This window comes from Chionomys nivalis, chromosome 5 (genome assembly GCF_950005125.1).
Source record: "Chionomys nivalis chromosome 5, mChiNiv1.1, whole genome shotgun sequence".
In the NCBI taxonomy this organism is placed as follows: Eukaryota; Metazoa; Chordata; class Mammalia; order Rodentia; family Cricetidae; genus Chionomys; species Chionomys nivalis.
The window spans coordinates 35320096-35339136 of NC_080090.1; the positions used below are offsets into that span (position 1 = coordinate 35320096).

General features: G+C 42.2%; 1 protein-coding gene across 3 annotated transcripts in view; it reads left to right on the forward strand.

The window, feature by feature from the left end:
• Positions 1–19041, forward strand: part of Grid1 (glutamate ionotropic receptor delta type subunit 1) — a 775861-nt gene that overhangs the window by 716146 nt on the left and 40674 nt on the right. For all 3 annotated transcript variants that reach the window (XM_057770780.1, XM_057770778.1, XM_057770779.1), the window contains exon 13: positions 6879–7074. In XM_057770780.1, coding sequence (XP_057626763.1) covers positions 6879–7074 — 196 coding nt within the window. The remainder of the gene's footprint in view (positions 1–6878; positions 7075–19041) is intronic.

Consider the following 19041-nt stretch of genomic DNA (forward strand, 5'->3'; position numbering starts at 1 on the left):
AAGTAGATACTGTTTATAAATGTTGAGAGTTGTTTTTCTTGTTTCTAAACAATTTTGGGGAAGGTATCTCTCGATCACGTGATATAGTGTCTTCTCTGACTGAGAGTTACTTTTCAAGATACAAAATGGATGCTTACAAAATAATGGCACTAAAGTCTATATGCCATTGTTTACTAAACAGCTACATTTATAACAAACCTTAATGATAAGTTAGGCATAATAAAATAATTAAAAAGTAGAGTAATTGTAATATCATACTATAAAAGTTGTTTGATAAATAAATTATTATTTTCCACCTAATAGATCAGGAATTTGCTGACTAATATTTTTGTTTTTGCTTTTGTTTTCTACACTTGTTTTGGGCAATACAGCCTTCATCCTGGTGTGGGCCTTACTTCATTCCTAGGACAGTTTTCCTGTCCAGGAATTTACCTCAGCTGTCACTCTGCTCCCTGGGTAGATTCAGAAATGAGACAGACTTGCGAGTGTTAGGATGTTAGTGGACACATCTGCACACGAGAGTAAAGACTTCCATTTGTGGGGATGTGTGTGTCCACCCTCCTGCATCTGTAGACCACTGCTCTCCTATAGGAAGAGTAGTAAGAATAGACCTTCTGGAATTAAATTATGCAGGTCTAGGCTACGGCATGCCTATGGTTGTGGAAATATGCTTTACATGTGCTGAACATGGCTTCTGCTTGCTACAACTGTATTTATCTTCATTGCCAATGTAAATATTTCTGTTGTCATGCAAAGTGGTGTTTACAGATTCTGTATTATTGATTTTTCCCATGTTGGAAACACATTTATCTCTTTGTTAGTGAAAATGTGTCTGGAAGTAGTAAGATTGATTTATAGGGAAGGTGTGGGGAGGAAGCAAGGTCAGAGGCGTCTGGGGAGGCTGTCCTTGGCTGAGACGAAAAAGACACTAAACAACTCTAAGGAGGCTGATGGGCAAATGGAAGAATCTGCTCACAGAACTAGGACCATTTGATATGCTCATCCTTGTCAGCTGTGCTTTCCATGGGGAAGCCCCCCCCCCAATCCTCCCACCACCCCGGTCGGCAGCTCAGGGTGGGAGATGCAGAAAACAAGCTCCAAAGAGAGCTTTAGTAGAGCCATTGAGCGGAACACATGGGCTCATATATAAACTCGAAGAAGGGAGTAGGCTTTGCCATGGGAGGATTTCCAAAGGAAGGAGACGAGCAGAGGTGCTGGAAGTCTCACGATGTACATGCTTACACCGTGGCATTTTAGCAGCTGACTGAAACCCAAGGGGCCCAGGACTGATGCTTCAGAAGCCATTTCTCCCAAGAAATTTTTTGCCCTGGCTGCTTTGTGGTTTTCTAGGTGGCCTTTTGAAGTAGAAGCCATTTTGTTCTCAAATCAAGTTAGAGTTTTGGTGTCTCCATGCTCCATCTGTATTCAGACATCCCCTAGACGCCCCATTAGGTATCCTGAATACCGGGACTAGGCACTATTGATATGGTGGTGATAGGAAGGATTGCTCCTTGGTAGGGAGATAGAGCTAAATTGGGGTATGGACTGATTTCCTGGGGACATAAATGGACAGGTGCAGAGCTCGGCTTTGATCATGTGATCCTGAAAGCCGATGTTTGCTTCCTATCCATGCTTTCTTCCCACACTGTGACCATCCTAGTTACTATACTGTATTGGTTAAATACATTAAGTATTTGGAACCTAAGAGGCTCCAAAATGTGTCGGTGATGCATTGAGGAAAGAAATTTTTAGCACTTCTCCTTTGATTAACTTGATTGAGAACTAGCCAAAGTTTGAATTCTCTGCTTTTCTCCCTGTGACTTCCATTGGTCTGTAGTTTGTAGTGATTTGCTAGTTTGTAGTCTGTGTCTGATCTGTGAATTATGTTTGTCCCGATTGCCTGAGTGACCAACAAAAGGCTTTGCTTTGCATTTATTGAACAGCACGGACGCGTCGTGCTGGGAAGGCATGAGGGATACATTACAGAAAAGTTTAACCGAGTTTTCTAAGAGATTAAGTAACTGAGCCCACTGACCCTCACTGACTCAGCTAACAAACAGTACTGCTGTCGTCAAGCAATGTCTATAAGCTGCTTTCAATGCTATGAGTGGGTTTTGTTGGACAAGGTTACTCTTGACCTGTTGGCTGTTTTCTGCAAAGGCTTACCCCCTACCGACTGCTCTGAATCAGAGGCACGGAAGAGTCCATAATCTGAGATTAAAACTCTGCATTAGTTTAGGCTCTGTCATCTGATTACATGACAATTCCAAGGCAAGTTACATTGTTGCGTTATTCTCTTAAGGACAGGATAAACAAATAGGTGTATATACTGTAGGATATCTAGCTAAGTCTTAAGTGACCTTGAGGTATATCATTACCTCCACTTTGAGATCCAGTCGAAGGTCCAGTCTTTTAGAACATAAAATGTAGCAACATACCACCTTTAACTCTGCCATGTGGGCACAATGGTTCAAACACTGGGGGCTACTTGTGGGCAATATAACAGAAGAGGAGACACATACTAAACATGTACATAAGAACACGCACATACATTTGTGCTGGATATATGCCTGTGATCGTTCATATTCATCATCCCTGAGAAACGGGGATGACCTATGGAAGCTAAGACCTCAGTTGTTAAACGTGTTGCTTTGGTCTATGTTTCTAGAACTTAATTCATTAGAGTCACTTGAAGAACTATGAAATTGCAGCTGCCTAGCAGCAGCCCCAGAGTTTCTGAAAGGTTAGTTCTGGGATGAGGATCAAGAATTTCAGTTTCTCAAAATGCCAAGGGTGCTGCCGACACTGCACCCTCAAAGACCCCATGAAAGCTGATGGGGTGCGTCAGATGGCTGGGCTTTTCTGAGACAGGACTGCATCCAGAGCCGCCAGCTTGCCAAAGCTTCCTGCTAGCTGGCTAGAATCCCTCTGCGGTGTGCATCCCAGGTGAACTGTGTTCTCTCACCTGTCAGGACCTGCAGAGGTAACTTCTCTTCCTAGAGTGACCTACTCATTGGTTCTTCCTTGGCTGCCTCCACCCAGGCTGCACAATTCAGTTAAATGCTTCTTTAGGGAACCCTTTCTGAATGTCTGGCTCACAATTTAGTGGCTCCTCGCCACTTAGTTGTTAAGGATGCCCCATTTGTGCTGTATTTCACTCCCATTTACTATTTGGTCAGTGCTGTTTGTTTGTTTGTTTGTTTGTTTGTTTGTTTGTTTTTCTCCAGCTGCTCTTGTATGTCCTGTTGCAAACCTCTGGGAGATTCTCACTATTCATCTCCTGCTTTAGTTGTCACTGTGCATGACCTGTTAGGCAAATGGTAACTGTTTGGGGGCAGTAGCTGGTGCAGTGACTTTATCGCACACAGTGTGTGGTACACACTGGATTGACAGGAGTCTGACCTGTGATGAGTGCACGTGCCCTCCATCTGTCTTACATTGTAAGAGCCTGGACACTTGTAGTCACTTCTTGCCGGAATGAGTGGCTTCGGAAAAGGTTAATTGTATGGGCTGCAAGTGTAGCTCTCTCCTGGTGAAACTCCTTCACTTTTTTTTGGATGGGTGTCCTATCTGCCCTCAACATCTGCCTCTTGCTGATTGCCAATGCTAGCTTGGCAGCCACATTGACTGGCTGTCCTTGCTCTCCATTATCCTTCCCCGAATGCCCTTTCCCAAACTCTGCACTCTGACAAGAGGACGACTGTCCAGGGAGGCTATTGCTTTGTTGTATCCTTAGGAAGGCCCACCTCTGCTAGCGGTTTTAGGCTTAGGCCCTCAGGAACACAATGATTGACTGTGTTGTGTCAGTCAGGGAAGTGAGCTTGGAATTCTTTGTTGATTGAGTGTGCATCTGGGATTGGAGAGATCTCTGCTTCCCAGCTTGCAGCTGTGGGAGGGAAGAGATAGGCCAGGCCGGGAGTCAGAAGGTGAAGCTTCACAGGAGGAAGGGGATGCTCGAGGAAGGGAAACAATAATCTACGCTGGACCAGAAAGGGAGAGAGAGCCATTAACATTCCAGCTGCCTACTTGTTGTCGCTGATGGTCCCTGAGCCTCTGTCCCTGAGCACCACATAAATAAACACACGGGATGGAGGAAATCTCAGTTTCCAATGTGGGGATAATGCAGGAGATCAGCGCTTCCTGCAAGTTAGGCATTCATTCCATACTTGCAGAAACTGAGTAATTTAGAGTAGTTCAGTATTTAGACTCAACTGTGTAATTCATCCTGATGTTTCCCATTCATCAAAGCCTGTGTTTGTTTGTATTACCATGAGAAAAATTAAAAAAGAATGTAGGAGAAAGACTATTTCCCCTCCTTTTATTATAGGCAAATTATGGCAGAGTTACAACCCTTGGGGCCCTTCAAGCAAAGGAACATCTTGCTTCAATTAGATATAAATAATGAACAATAATTAGAACGATTTCTTCATCCAATTTGTTATTTCATGTCTCCTTTCATCTGCAGTGTATTGAGATGAATCCAGAGCTCTGTTTCTAGCCCACATAGCGACCAGGGGAATGCTATGAAGTGTGGCACCACAGCCGAACAGAGCACCTGTACCATGCTGGCCCTTGTATGCTTGCTGTGCAGGCTGCTGTCAGCCCTGGGTCCAGGGCCATGGGGTAGTGATGGAACTGCTTCATCTCCAGGCCTCCAAAGTCTTATCTCTTCTGGTGGGACTCATACATAGAATACTAACTCAGAATCATGACCTCCAGCTCTTAGGCAATGGCCCCATCAGGTACCACTCTTTGTCCTGAGCATAAATCCTCCTTAATCCTCAGTAAGAACCCACTGCTGCAGGCTCAACCTCTAGCCATCTTAAGGTTTGGAAACTGAGGCACAAAGATATCAGTGAACTTGCCCAGGCCCACCCTATTAGTAATGGTAGGGCCTGAAAAGAAGACAAGCAGCTAATCTTCAAGCTGTGGAGACAGCATAGGGAGACCTGGGCTGAGGGTGACTTTACAGCTAGATTTGTAGAAGTACATAGGTACATGACTGAGATAAAGGGGTTCCCAGCAAAAGGAGAGCCATAGCCTGATAGCTATGGGTGGCATCTCTTATTTTCAGGTTGATAATGGTGCTAAGTAGGGACAGGGAAAATCATTGGATATGAACCAAAGACAGAAATTTTACAGATCAGCCAGCCTGGCAAGATTGGTTGGTATGTTGGTTAGTGTTTTGTCAAATTGGCACAAGTCTGGAAGATTTGGGAAGACGGCCACTCAACTAAGAAAGTGCCCCCTGTCAGATTGTTTGGAGGGAAGGCAGTGGGGGATTTTCTTGATTGATGCTTGATGTGGAAGAGTTCTGTCTGCTAGGACTCGTTCCATCCCAGGGCAGGTAGTCCTGGGTAGCACAAGCTAGTAAGCAGCATGCATCCATGGTCTCTGCTTCAGTTTCTGTCTTCAGGTTCCTGATCTGACTTCTCTTCAGAAATAAATTCATTCCTTTCCAACCTCCTTTTGGTCAGATTGTGTATTACATGCATAGAAAAGCAAAATAAGACAGTTGGATTGACTCTTCCTGGTGAGAGACTTGGTAAGAGATACAGGTAATGGTATGGGTTGATAGAAGAGATACTGAGAATTTTGGAAGAGAAATAGATAAAAGGTGATCTGGTCAGACTCTGGAGAGAAAGCCTGAATTTTCATTGGGACTTTTAAAATTTTGTCAATTGGCCTGGTATATGGCATTCTGAGTGTCATGATAGGCATGACTTTTCAAATAGCAAACAAGAGTACCATATTAATTCATCCTTCCTGCCTCACTACAGAGGATTCATGACTTAGCAGTGGCTCAACTAAAGTGTCTTTGATGATCTACTGGTGTGAAAATAACAAGCACTAAAAGCTATATTTTAAATGTTGAGTTTGGGTCTCTTCCCAGGCTAGTGATATATGGAAAGATTCTCTCTTGTGGGACTGGGTGGCAGCAGTGACTGGATCTCCAAGTGGGCCAGGTGATCCCGTGGATTTAAATTGATCCTCTATAGTGTGCTGTGTTGCCAGGTTTATATATGGGTGCGCGAGCATACACACATACACATATTAAATAAGTAGCAGATATTTCATACTTTATTTATGGAATTCCATGTATGGTAACATGGGTGATGTAGACACAGTAGAGTTAGGCAGGTGCATGAAGCACATGTTCAGCTTAGTGGCATTTTCAGTTCAGGATGGCTTTGCTACCATACAAAGCAGAAAGTCGGGAAGTATATGCATTTCTCTTTTCAGAAAGAAGCCTTTTTCTCTGAGCCCTGTTTAGTTGTCTGTTTCCAGGCTACTGAGGAGACTTCCTGAGATACTCTGGCCTTTAGCCCGTGTCTTGCTAGAACCACTCAAAGTGGTTACTAGGTGCTCAGTGTCATTAATTGGCTGGAACTCCAGCATATCTGCAAATTTTGGAGGGGACATCTATTAACTGATTCAGCATCGTAGTGTGTGGGGGTGCCGAAGTAACTCAGGACTAGTCATCTGCATCATCCATCCTGCCTACTAAGCTTTTTGGTGCGCAGGGCTGAAATACCAGGAATTTGTGTTTTGTGCTGCCGTGACTCTGTTATACTGTGATTTCCTACCTTTATTTATATTTCTGTAGCTAGACTCGAAGCTTACTGATGGCAGGAATCATTTCTTACTTACTGTTTCATCCTTTGATCTCAACACAATACCTGGTTTTATATGCTTGGACATCTTACTGAGGAAACGTAGCTGTGACATGTGGAAGCTGAGACATTTGGATGCTGAGTGTGAGAATGTGGTTAATGGGTTATTGTAGGACTTAGAACTCAGGAGGGGCTCACAGGCCGTTTTATCCTTACAATGTATAGTATGCAGCAAGTACCAATGTGTCTCTCTCTGCCTTTCAGGACGTTTCAGGACCTGTCCAAGCAACTGGAGATGTCTTATGGCACTGTGCGGGATTCTGCTGTATATGAGTACTTCAGAGCCAAGGGTACCAATCCCCTGGAGCAGGATAGCACTTTTGCTGAGCTCTGGCGGACCATAAGCAAGAATGGAGGTGCCGACAACTGTGTATCCAGTCCTTCAGAAGGCATCAGAAAGGTAGGTACAGCTGGGATCAGGGTATAAGAACTGGGAGAGAGACCATGAATTGTATCATGCTTTAGACCAGAGATATCTTCCCAGAGGCATCTGCTTGTAGGTAATCTATCTTATTGTTGCTCAAGTTGATGCCCACTCTTAGCTGTAGAAGCAGAGAAGCTGTGCAGTAGATGCCGTCTAGGTGTCTGTGGGAAAGTTGGTCAGGGAAGGGCAGAAAAGTTAAAACAGAGCCTCTCTCCTCTCTCCACATTTGCCGTTCATCTTGTGGCACCATGAACATGCCCCTTACAGCTTAAAGAACTTGGTGAAAACAGAGTTCTAAGTGAGCAATGAGAACCTACAGGACAGGTGTACCCATGGCGCATGGCCTGAGATGCTAGCACAGGGAAGGCCACACGGGGCAGAGATAATCAGAGAACATCTTTGGGCTGTATTATGGAGAAGGGGTGTTTTGCGGATGGTGGGAAGGACAGTGGTTCTGGGATGGAGCCTGTTCTGGATTGGGAAGAGGCCAGAACCAGAGTAGAAGGTAAGAGAAAGCCTATCGTCTTCTGGTTTGCCTTTCTGTTGCTGTTATAAACACCATGGCCAAAAGCTGCTTGAAAATGGAAGGCTGTTTTTGTTGTTTTTCATCTCCAGATTCCAGGTTACAGTCTGTATTTAGGGGGTGTTGGGCAGGAAGCAGAAGGCAGGAACTAAAGCAGAAACTACAGAAACTCGCTTCCCTGGCATGCTCAGCCAGTTTTCTTATGTAACCCAGACACACCTGCCCAAGGATGGCACCGTCCACAGTGAGCTGGGCCCTCCTATTTAAGTTGCCAGTCAAGAAAATATCCTCACAGACAATGCCACAGGACAATCTATTGGAGGCAATTCCTTAATAGAGGTTCCTTTTCCCCAGGTATCACTAGGTTGTGTCAAGCTAATGATAAAATCTAACCAGGACAGTTACTGTCTTTTTTTTTTTAATTAATTAATTAATTAATTTATTTATTTCTTAAAGATTTCTGCCTCTTCCCCACCACCGCCTCCCATTTCCCTCCCCCTCCCCCAATCAAGTCTTCCTCCCTCGTCAGCCCAAAGAGCAATCAGGGTTCCCTGCCCTGTGGGAGGTCCAAGGACCACCCACCTCCATCCAGGTCTAGTAAGGTGAGCATCCAAACTACCTAGGCTCCCACAAAGCCAGTACGTGCAATAGGATCAAAAACCCATTGCCATTGTTCATGAGTTCTCAGTAGTCCTTACTGTCTTGATTAGCTTGTCAGACATTGTTCCTTTATTTAGCCAGGTTCCTACAATGACTTACGCTGAGAGTTGCTATATCATCCAATGAAGGTCGGAGACACAGAGTCTCACTATGGTTAGACTCAGACTCCTTGTCTCCTTGGCACCCAGACTAAGGATTGAAATTCGTTGCTCTGTGCTAGTCTGTGACTTTTAAAGCTTGATGGAAGAGAAGTGGTGCGATAAATGCATGTGTCTTGTGACTGCTGCTGTTGCCATTGGCATCCTTCTGTCTGGAAATCTGAGCATGGGGCAGCCACTGTCCCTAAGGTCAGTTATAAACTGTGAGTGGCCCCAGGACAATACTACAGTCTTGCTGCCCAGCACCCTTACTATTACCTTTTATCCTTCTCTCTCTCCCCTCCCTACCTGAAAAATTCTGCTATCACCCCAACACACACACACACACACACACACACACACACACACACACACACACACTTTAATACTCTTCCTGGTGATTCAGAAACCTTCTGGCCATGCTGCACGGTGCCAAGGATATGAACTGAACTTGGGCAAATTTCCGTGGCCACCTAATGACATTGCTATACTCTTCGTGAGATTAGCACCACACCCTCAACCCTTCTAGTCCCATCCCAGGGGAAGCCTAGGACATCCAACAGCTCTGTGTGGGAAGCTTAGTATGTCCTGGCAGAATGTGGTTTTTGTTTCATGACCTGAGTGTGTGGTGGATACTAACTGGGAATACGTTCTTACACATCTATTTGCAGGGACTTAAGACTCTATAACATATGTGGTAGATTTTTTTAAGTCTTTATATTTAACCAGAATAATAAAATGTTACATAACTGTGCCGTTATCGTGCTTACAAGATTAGCCCTTCTTAATTCCTACTGCACTATACTAGATACTCCAGCCTTGTGCTCCTAGGTTCTCTTATATCCGTGACATCCAGCTTGTGGTGGCAGGCGACTTCATTTGGAGATAATGAATAAAAAGTTGACTAACTGCCTTTTTGTGAGTATGAGGCCTAAGTGAGCAGCTTGGAGTTCCTTTTCTTGGCCTCTGTATCTCAGAAAGAGTCAGTTCTCACAGATGATCTTACAAAGACTCAGTAAAATAGCACTACATTTAGTACTTCTTAGAAAGAAAAGGATAGCTAGTTATCAGGAGACATTTTAAGGATGGAATAGTTACAACACTTATGGTCATATATGATGAGTATCAAGAATATATGGTGTAAAAAAAAGAATATATGATGGACTTCTACAAACCAAAAAGGAAAGCCCAATCAATTTAGTGAAAACTGGGCAAAAGTCTTACACAGGCGTTTCCCAGAGAAGCAACACATATGGCCAATAATCACAGGAAGAGATGCTTAAAGTCGTTAGTGTTTTATGAAATGCAAATTAAGATCATAAAGATATATCATTTTACACCAATTAGCCTGGTGCAGAATGAGAGGTGGTAGAGAAGATGCAGTGTAACAGGTGCTTAATTGTTGGTGGGGTTGTACTCAATACAACCCCTTTGGAAAAGGGTTTGCCATTCTGCTATAGAATGAGATGCCATGTATTCTGTGGCCCAGCAACTCCACTTCTGTGTATCGACCAAAATTAATGTCCCCACAAACTCCTGGAGACAGGAAAGGCCATGGTAACATTGGCCCAAACCCTGGAAACAATCCAAAGGACCCATAACATGAAGAAAAACATCTGCAATAAAAAGAATGAACTACAGTTGCCTTGAAAGGTATAGATGAATCTTCACAGTGTAATATTGAACAAAAATGCATTATAGGCCATTTCGTCTGAGTCAACTAATAGAAAATAACATACCATCACCCCGTTTAAAAAAATGTATAAAGCACTCTGAGATACACATCCAAAGTAATGATAAAATACAAGAGTCACCATGGTGATTCTGCCGACAGGAGACTTGGGGAGCAGGAAGGAGAGAAGTTGTTACTGTTGGAGTAAGTCAGAGTCACCGTTAGTTGTTGGATAAGCAGAGGTTTTATTTTTTTATGTTTTCATGTCACACAATATTAAGTAGTAAAGGACTCAGTTATCAAAAAGAATCACGAACAGATAACCTAAAGCAAGGTACATGATTAATATCATTCTATGCATCTATCTGCTCATCCAGATAAATCCATACAAAATCAAGCCAAGTCTGGCTCCAGACGTGCCCGTCTTTTCCTGTTTAGTCTGTATGCCTGCTCCGGTGTCGGGACAGTCAATACATACCATTAAATCCCTCTGGGAGGTGACAGATCTAGAGATGGGTCATTGGGGAGATGCCTCTCCCCGGTCTTAGTCAGCCCTAGTCCATTGTTCTTGCTCATGAGTAAAGCAGTGTAAAACAAAAACAAACAGTTAAAGATGCAAATAAAGAGTCCTTATCCATTGTTTCAAGATACAGAACATTCATTCTTTTGGAATCTTTATTATACTTATGACATCATCTTATAAATTCTAATCTGGCTTCAGGGTCACAACTCCCTGCCCCCACACTACTTGCATTTGAATCTCCAAGGGGGGGCGGGTTGTCTGCCAGCACTGAACAAATAAATGTTCAAGCTTTTATAGTCAGGGTCATAAAAGTGAGTTTTTAGTATTACCAGAAAATAAAGAATGTTACTTTTTTTTTAATTGGAAAAGAACTCCAATTCCCTACCAGATCTTTCCCCTTCATTGGTTCGTGTGCAAGGTCCGGACCGAAAAGCTTCCTCTCTGCACTGTGGAGCTATCCCTCCCTGCATGAAGATGTATTTGGTAACCTTACGGGTCGTTAGGCGACAGCAGACCAGACTACCTCTGGTTATGCTCTAAGTGCAGACTGTGTCCCTAATGTCATAAGTATAACTCCGTAAGGAGAATTGACAAGTCGGAAGACATGGGCTGCAGCCCAACCTCCCTTAGAAGAGCAGCCTCTCCAAACGCTAGTCGGAACCTGCTTGCTACTGTGCCCTGCAGACTGCCCTGTAAAGCTAAGAGATGCCTACCTACAGATAGCTCTGCAGAGGTTAACTAAGAGATGCCTTCCAAGGGACTTTTTCTGGAGACGCCGTTAGCCACAGAAGGACAATCACACTTCTAATTTCCAGTTGCTCTTTGGTGACTCTGGCGCCATTTCCAGACAGTGTGCAAAAGTGGAGCCATATCTAATTGCTACTAAAGTCAAGGACCTTAGTATCTGGGCAAAGCTGGAGAAGTGCTATTGTTTTTTATTTGGAAGTGCTGCAGCTTTTAATGACCTGAAACCAGCTTGCCTAGGATATTGCTTAGAAAGAAGAAATCCCTTTTCTACGGTAGCAGAGCTGGAAAAGTTATGTCCTGGTTGCCCTGCAATACGAGCAGTATTCATGCCCAATACTGCTCAGGCAAGGAAGAACGCGGGCTGTTCTGGGCTGCAAGTAAGACAGCAAGGAACAATTCGGAAAGAGAAGGAATATTTTTATTTATGAAAAGACTACAATGCTTATATTTTGCAAAACTGCCAGTCATCTCAATAAAACTGCGCTCTTCCTGAATGAGTCATGTGTGTGCTGTCTGCAGGAGCGGTGGCAGATGAATTAAGCCACAGTTCCTGCTCTCTGTTAGCAGGTTATAAGCCCTAGGTTTCTCTGATGGAAGAGCAGGGAAAACGTGGTTGAATTTTGGCTTATGTCTTGATAGCCTTCTCCTGGAAGGGAGTCCTTCTGGTCCTGAGGGATGTGTGGCAGAGAGAGGGGGTGAGGCAGCCTTCACTCTTCTCAACCACACATACTTAGCAGACCAGCGGAAGACTAAGTGGTCGCCATTATCTGCACATGAAGGGTAATTTTGTTGAAATTCTTTTTTAGGTTGTATTGTGAAATTAGTTTACTAATTAGTTCGTTTCCTTAAGTTTTTTTTCACACATCCTTAGTTTTGGCTCATCGATTTGCCATGTCCTCCCCTCCCCTATCCCATTGTAACATCCATGCTTAATCCTTTAGTCTGCATTGTTCTTCCCTCTTTCTTCTTTTCACTTGTGTTCTAGTTATTGTTCTACTATTCATCTAACTTATTTTTTCTTTGATTTGGGATGCATGATAGTAGACTTCTATGTGGCTTTTCACATCTCCTTCCTTTGAATTATGCCTATTTTTTTTACCTCCTGGTTCCTACAAAAGTCACCCACTCTTCTCTGCATAAAAGCCCTTCTGCAGCCGGGCGGTGGTGGCGCATGCCTTTAATCCCAGCACTTGGGAGGCAGAGGCAGGCGGATCTCTGTGAGTTCGAGATCAGCTTGGTCTACAAAAGCTAGTTCCAGGACAGGCTCCAAAACCACAGAGAAACCCTGTCTCGAAAAACCAAAAAAAAAAAAAAAAAAAAAAAAAAAAAAAAAAAAAAAAAAAAAAAGCCCTTCTGCATCCAACATTCTACCTCACAGTTAATTTGCCCATAACCACCCCCCACCACCACCACCAAGGATCAGGGAAGGCGAGAGAAGAGTCCTCACAAAGAATAGAGGATTAGGGTGAGGTGCTGGGAAGTGTTGTGTTCTAGACAGGAGCAATAGTTCTAGACTATTTCAATCATCACAAGATCTATCAAGCTGGTGACTATTCCAGTGTAAGTGGACAGATGGTCTCCAAAACAAAGCCCTGACTAAGAACCTATTGGCAATGGATAGTTGCTGGGGGAAAAAGGATCACTATTTATTGAGGATGTGGCCTCTAGTAGATTTCCCATGCTCCAGGGAATGCTCCATATCCATGGATTTACCTAGTGGCTTGTGAAAAAAGAAGATACATGAAGTTGGGAGGGAGGCATGTTACGGAGAATACAGGGAGTTATAAGGAGGAAATGTGGCTATATTATTATGATCATATTTCATCATACACATATATGAAATTCTCAAAACTAAAGAAAAAAATCTAAGAAACCATAAAGACTCATCAAAGATTGGCAAATCTATGCCATATGGTTATAATCCAAATATATTTTTTGTAAATAAAATGTTACTAGGAGATGTCTCCACCCATTCATTTACATTCCATTTCTGTCTTATATCTTGCTAATTGAGCAGAGTTGATAGAGACCATATGGCTTTTAAAGCCTAAAATAATTATTATCTATTAGTTTACTAAAGAAATTCCTGGCTGTTGGCTCAAGCAGAGCTGGGTATCATTCAGTTGCTCATAGGCACTGCTAGTTACTCATCATCTATATTCTGCATGATCTGGAAGTTTATGGGGGCCTAGAAAGTGCTGTAATCTATCTCTACACCATTGTAGAGCTCATAAGTTCCTCAAGTGGCTCATCATCTAGTACTCCACCACCCCAGGAGCTCATTGGTACCTTCAGCAATTCATCCTCTATGCCCTACCCAGCAACTTATGTTTTAACCCTTGTCTAAATTAGGGTTTCTGTTGCTGCGATGACAAAAATTCTTCTGGGGAGCAAAGGGTTTATTTGGCTTACACTTCTACATTGTAGTCCATCACTGAAGGAAGCTACAACCAGGAACTCAAACAGGGCAGGAAACTGGAGGCAGGAACCGATGCAGAGGCTATGGAGGGGTTCTGTTTACTGGCTTGCTCGTCATGGCTTACTCAGCCTGCTTTCTTATAGAACCCAAGACCACCAGCCCAGGGATGGTACCATTTCAATAGGCTGAGCCCTTCTCCCTCATCAATCACTAGTTAAAAAAATGCCTTATAAGCTTGCTTACAGTCCCATCTATGGAAGCAATTTCTTAATTGAGGTTCCCTCCTCTCAGATGACTTTAACTTGTGTCCAGTTGACATAAAACTATCCAGCACAACCCTATACCATGTAGTAGTTCACAGACCCTTTGACTAGTTCATAATTTAGTTTTTAGTTTTACACCATTGTGCTGTTTACACACATCTCATAGTTCCTCATCTCGCTCTGCACCATTCAGGGTCTCCCGGGTACCTCTAGCGGCTCTGTCTTTACCTTTGCACCTTCTAGTAACGTGTTCACTGTGTGCTTTTTGTTTTGTTGTTGTTGTTCTTTTCGGTCCATCTCAGGTGACATAAGAACTTCTCCCTCACTATACTATAACCAAATTTTGTGCTAGCCTGGTATAATCTCACCTTGGCATCCCTGCACACTCTCTGAGCACCAGGCACGGTGCCAAATGACTTACACACACTGTTGTTTACATCCTAAATAGGCTAATTGACTTTCATTGTCTCCAAAATGTAAAAATGGGACTTTAACCTAAGAAAGGGTAGACTGCCCAATGTTACATAGACAAGAATGGAGCAGTCACTAAACCAATGTTGCCTGTTCGCACAGGCTAGCCCCCTATTGCATTCCCTCAATGTGTTTGCACTTCACGTACAGGGCTTTCATTTCCTTTCCACTTGCGTGCCACACTAGCAAGCTATATGCCTAGCTTCCATTTTCAATCTTATCCATCCTTCCTTGTGTCATAGCAAAGGTTATTTAGATGTGTGGTCTTATTTTTTGACTCTTAAACTATTAAAAATTATCAATCAGAGGGATTATGAAATGCAGAATTGAGTTCCCAAGTGGTTCAAATTTATATGATAATAACTATGTCTCATGAAGCTAGACTTTAATGTTGCTGGCGAGAATATATATTTTTTCTTTAGTTCAATCAGCTCCGGCAAGTGACATCCAACATAACCCAGTGTCTGTGCAGTGCCATGCTGATCTGGATTGCCAAACGACTAATCCTTTCCATAAATCAGATCTAATATTTAATAACATTGTCATATGGAATATAGTGTTGATAGTTTAAATGTCAATCTTTACAGCTCATTGAGTTCTTTGAATAAATAAATGAGTAGCTTGTCTCGGACCTTGTGGCTAGAGATAGTAATTTTCCAGGGAGGAAAGTAGCTTTTGAGGCCACAGTCTTCACAGAAAGTATTTCTTGCCCTCTTGGTGCATATCACTGAGGTCACGAAGTAAACACACACACACAAGGAGAATAGAACACACATCTTACTTACTTCTCCACCTATCTACTGCTTGACTGGGTACCACCTCTCAGTGCCTGCCTGCAGTGGTACCTGCTCTCTTCCTTTCTGCTCTGTGATGAGGGTTGCTCTTACTCTGTGCACTCCTTGCAGTGTCAGTGATCAGTTCTATGAGGGGATGGGGAGGTGGTCCCCCGAAGCCTTGCAGCATTCCACTAAAGACTGAAAACTTTAGAACTCCATAGCACCCACCTGTGGCAGGACTAGGTAATGGAGATGGCTGTGTATGTGGCAGCATCCTGGTTTTGTGTCATAATGGAATTTCCTACCGAGGAGAGAGAGATGCTTCCCCCAAGGGGTACTTCTTGTGCTTGTGGGATGCTTGATTAAAAGACCAGGATAGTGCGGCATAGATAATAAGAAGATGGCTGGCAAGATACAGGCAGCAGAAAGCAATAACTTCTGATACCTAACTTGCATGCTTTAGGACCAAAATTATGTCCTCCGTTGGCTTCCAAGCCAGTCTGGTGCAGTTCTCTGAGCATCCTTCCTTCTAAACCACTCACACTGGATGATCAGTTTTTCATTTCTATACCTTTTGTGTCTGCTTTGCAGCACTTTATCCATTTGACAGGTTGAATGGTCTCTTTACTCATTCATTTATTCCCTTGTTCGCTCATTATAGAAAGGCAGTGTGAGTGGGTTTTGCCTAGGAGTTCTACATGTGAGTATAAACTGCATGTAATTTAATCTGTGGCTCTGAGCAATTGGATTCACCTTGTCGAATCGTCGGTGAGACTTCCAGAACGTCTGCCCAGCTGCGATATGGATTTGCCAATGTGTACAGCTGAAAGAAACCAGTGAGGATTGTAGCCCCAGGCATTCAGTAGATGTCAGGACCTTGTCTTAGCATCTGCCATAGGAAGACGAAATTTCGGAAGAGAAAATTAAGCAAAGACAAGCAGCCCTCAGGCTTCCAAGAGGAACAACTGGCATACATAGGATAAGATGCACACATATGTTTGTTTTTACCTCAGGAGTTTAGGCAAAATATACATTTCCATCACCTTCAAATGTTCTCTAGTCATGTTCTCCACACAGAGTTTGCAGGATTACATTTACCTTTCTTGTGGTTCCTAGAAATGGATTCAGAATATAAATACTCGTATACACCTTCTGTCACCCAACAGAGTTCTGTAAGACTGGCCTATGGCACTGTGATGATCACTTTTGTAACTGTTCTTCCTTTTGTTATTGGTGTTTAGAACAGTATTCCTTTCGAAGAATAATTCTCAACTCGTTTATCCACTCTGCCTGGAGCACATTTCCGGTGTTGACAATTGAGGGCTATTTTTAATAGGGCAATAAACATTTTTTCAGAAGTCTTTTTTCGAGACAGGGTTTCTCTGTGGTTTTGGAGCCTGTCCTGGAACTAGCTCTTGTAGACCAGGCTGGTCTTGAACTCACAGAGATCCGCCTGCCTCTGCCTCCCAAGTGCTGGGATTAAAGGCGTGCGCCACCACCGCCCGGCTTCAGAAGTCTTCTGTGGAGTTGTGTTTCCATTTTTCTTCGCTGGATGCATAGTGGTGGACCTGCATGGTCATGGAGTAGGTGTGGGTCTGTCATTGTGTAGAAATGCCTGTCTGGTATTAATGCTGTTTCATACACCCATGGGCAACACACTGCTTATGTAAGCTCAGATTTCTAGACAGTCCAACCAATATTAGTGTTGCTAGTCTTTGTGACTGGCTTTGAAGTTACAGCCAATTTTAACTTTTTGGCTAAATTATAGTCAGTTCAGTGGGTGTGAAGAATTGTCTCATTAGCTGTTTTAAGTTGGTGGCTACTGATGTTAACTAGGTTTTCATGTGCTTATTGGACAGGTATACATCTTCTGCAGAAGTGTGAGCTCAAGCCTTTTGGTAAATTTTATTGGGCTTTTCATCTTTTCAATGCTGATTTATATGAATTTTTAATATATTCAGACTATAAGTCCTCAGTGAAACATAAGTGCTACAAATATAATTTCCAGAGTGTAACTGGCCCATTCATTTTCTTAATGGTATCTTTTGAGAAGCAGGAAATTTTAATTTTGATAAAATACAACATATAAGTTTTTAATTTTTTATGGTTAATACTTGTGTCCTGCCTAAAATCTATCACCTAATCTAACATTCCAAGTTTCTTCTAGAACTTTTAATCCTTAGTATCATTTAATACTTTAGTATTAAAGTATGTCTTATTTAGAATGAGATAGCTGTTCAGATTTATCTATTGTCTATAATATTGTCACTTAAATAGGTGTCATTTGCTAAAAATAATAATCCTTGGCAGCCCAGCACAGAGATGAGATTTCTTGATAATCAGAGGCAATATTCATGTTGCTCTGTTTCCTGATTCTCTATGTCTGCTCTTGACCAGTCGGCTCTAATACCAGTACAAAAATGATAACTGTAGTTTCACAGTAATTCTATAAGCTGGAAGCATGAATATTTTTATCTTCTCACATAAAATTCTTTCAGCACCTCTGAACTCTTTACTTTTATTTAAATCTTAGAATTATCTTGTCAATTTCTTCAAAAAATTGTTGAGATTTTGATAGATATAATATTTAATGTATGGACAAATTAGATAAAAATATATCTCCTTATAATACTGAGTCCTGAATATGTTTTGCTCTGAAAACCAAAATTAACTAAATTTTCCCTCATTGATCTTCTTTGTTGTTTCTGTTTTAACTTTAGCTTTTCTTAAAACCATTTTTCTTCTGTTGATTTTTAGTTACGATTTTTCTCTGTACTCATATAGTTTCTTAATATTGGGCTGTAGATCATTAATTTTACATGTTTTCTTTCCTAATGTGAGCAATAAATCTGCTTACTTTAAGCACTCCCTACAAGTTTTTAAATTTTATATGTTTTTTAAATTCTCATTAAGTTCAAAATATGAAGTATCGGTAGATTGCAATAATGTCCTGTGCATTTTTTAAAAGCTAGAAGGGAGGAGTTAGAAAGTATTGTCACGAAAAAATGATGAATATTTAAGGTGGTAAGCATGTTTAACTTGATTTGAACATTATGTAGCATGTACAGGTATCATGCATGATATGGTACCTCATTCCATGTGTATGCTGTTGTTATGTATCAATTGAAATTTCAAAATAAAAATAGCACATTAATCATTTTTAGATGAAGAGGTGAGGTTTCACACTAAATTTAATGTCCAAGTGTCCCTGCTGAATTCAGTGGACAGAAACTAATGGCTGTGTTTTGGTTTTGAAAAGACCATGGGTACAGAACAGGGATTTCCTTACTGAATGGTCATCCTGGAATGGTTTTATTGGGCACACACATTTTGCAGTTCACATGTCTCTGTGCTTTTCTGTTTTGTAGAGAAAAGTATAAGACTGCAAGGGAAAACTGTCAAGCAGGAAATTAAACACGCAGAAAGATAATGGAATTCAGAGAGGCAGAAAAGGAAGCTGAACTCGGGGTGAACAATTCCCATTTGTATCTTTACTAAACGTCCAGTTCCCTTGTAGGCGGATGAAGGTGATGATCTTTTCCCTGCCTCACAACTGCTCTCTTCTGAACCCCTTCTCCTGCTCTTAGGCTCCCAAGTTCTAGAGGCCTCGGCAACTAAAGGTTCCTGAGCTCCCTTTCCCAGCTTTAACTGTGTGGTGCACCCAAACTCCACATGCACAGTCATCCCCAATCTGTGGCAGTATTAAAATAAGTGATTTTAATAGCAAAAATATATAGATTTATACATACACA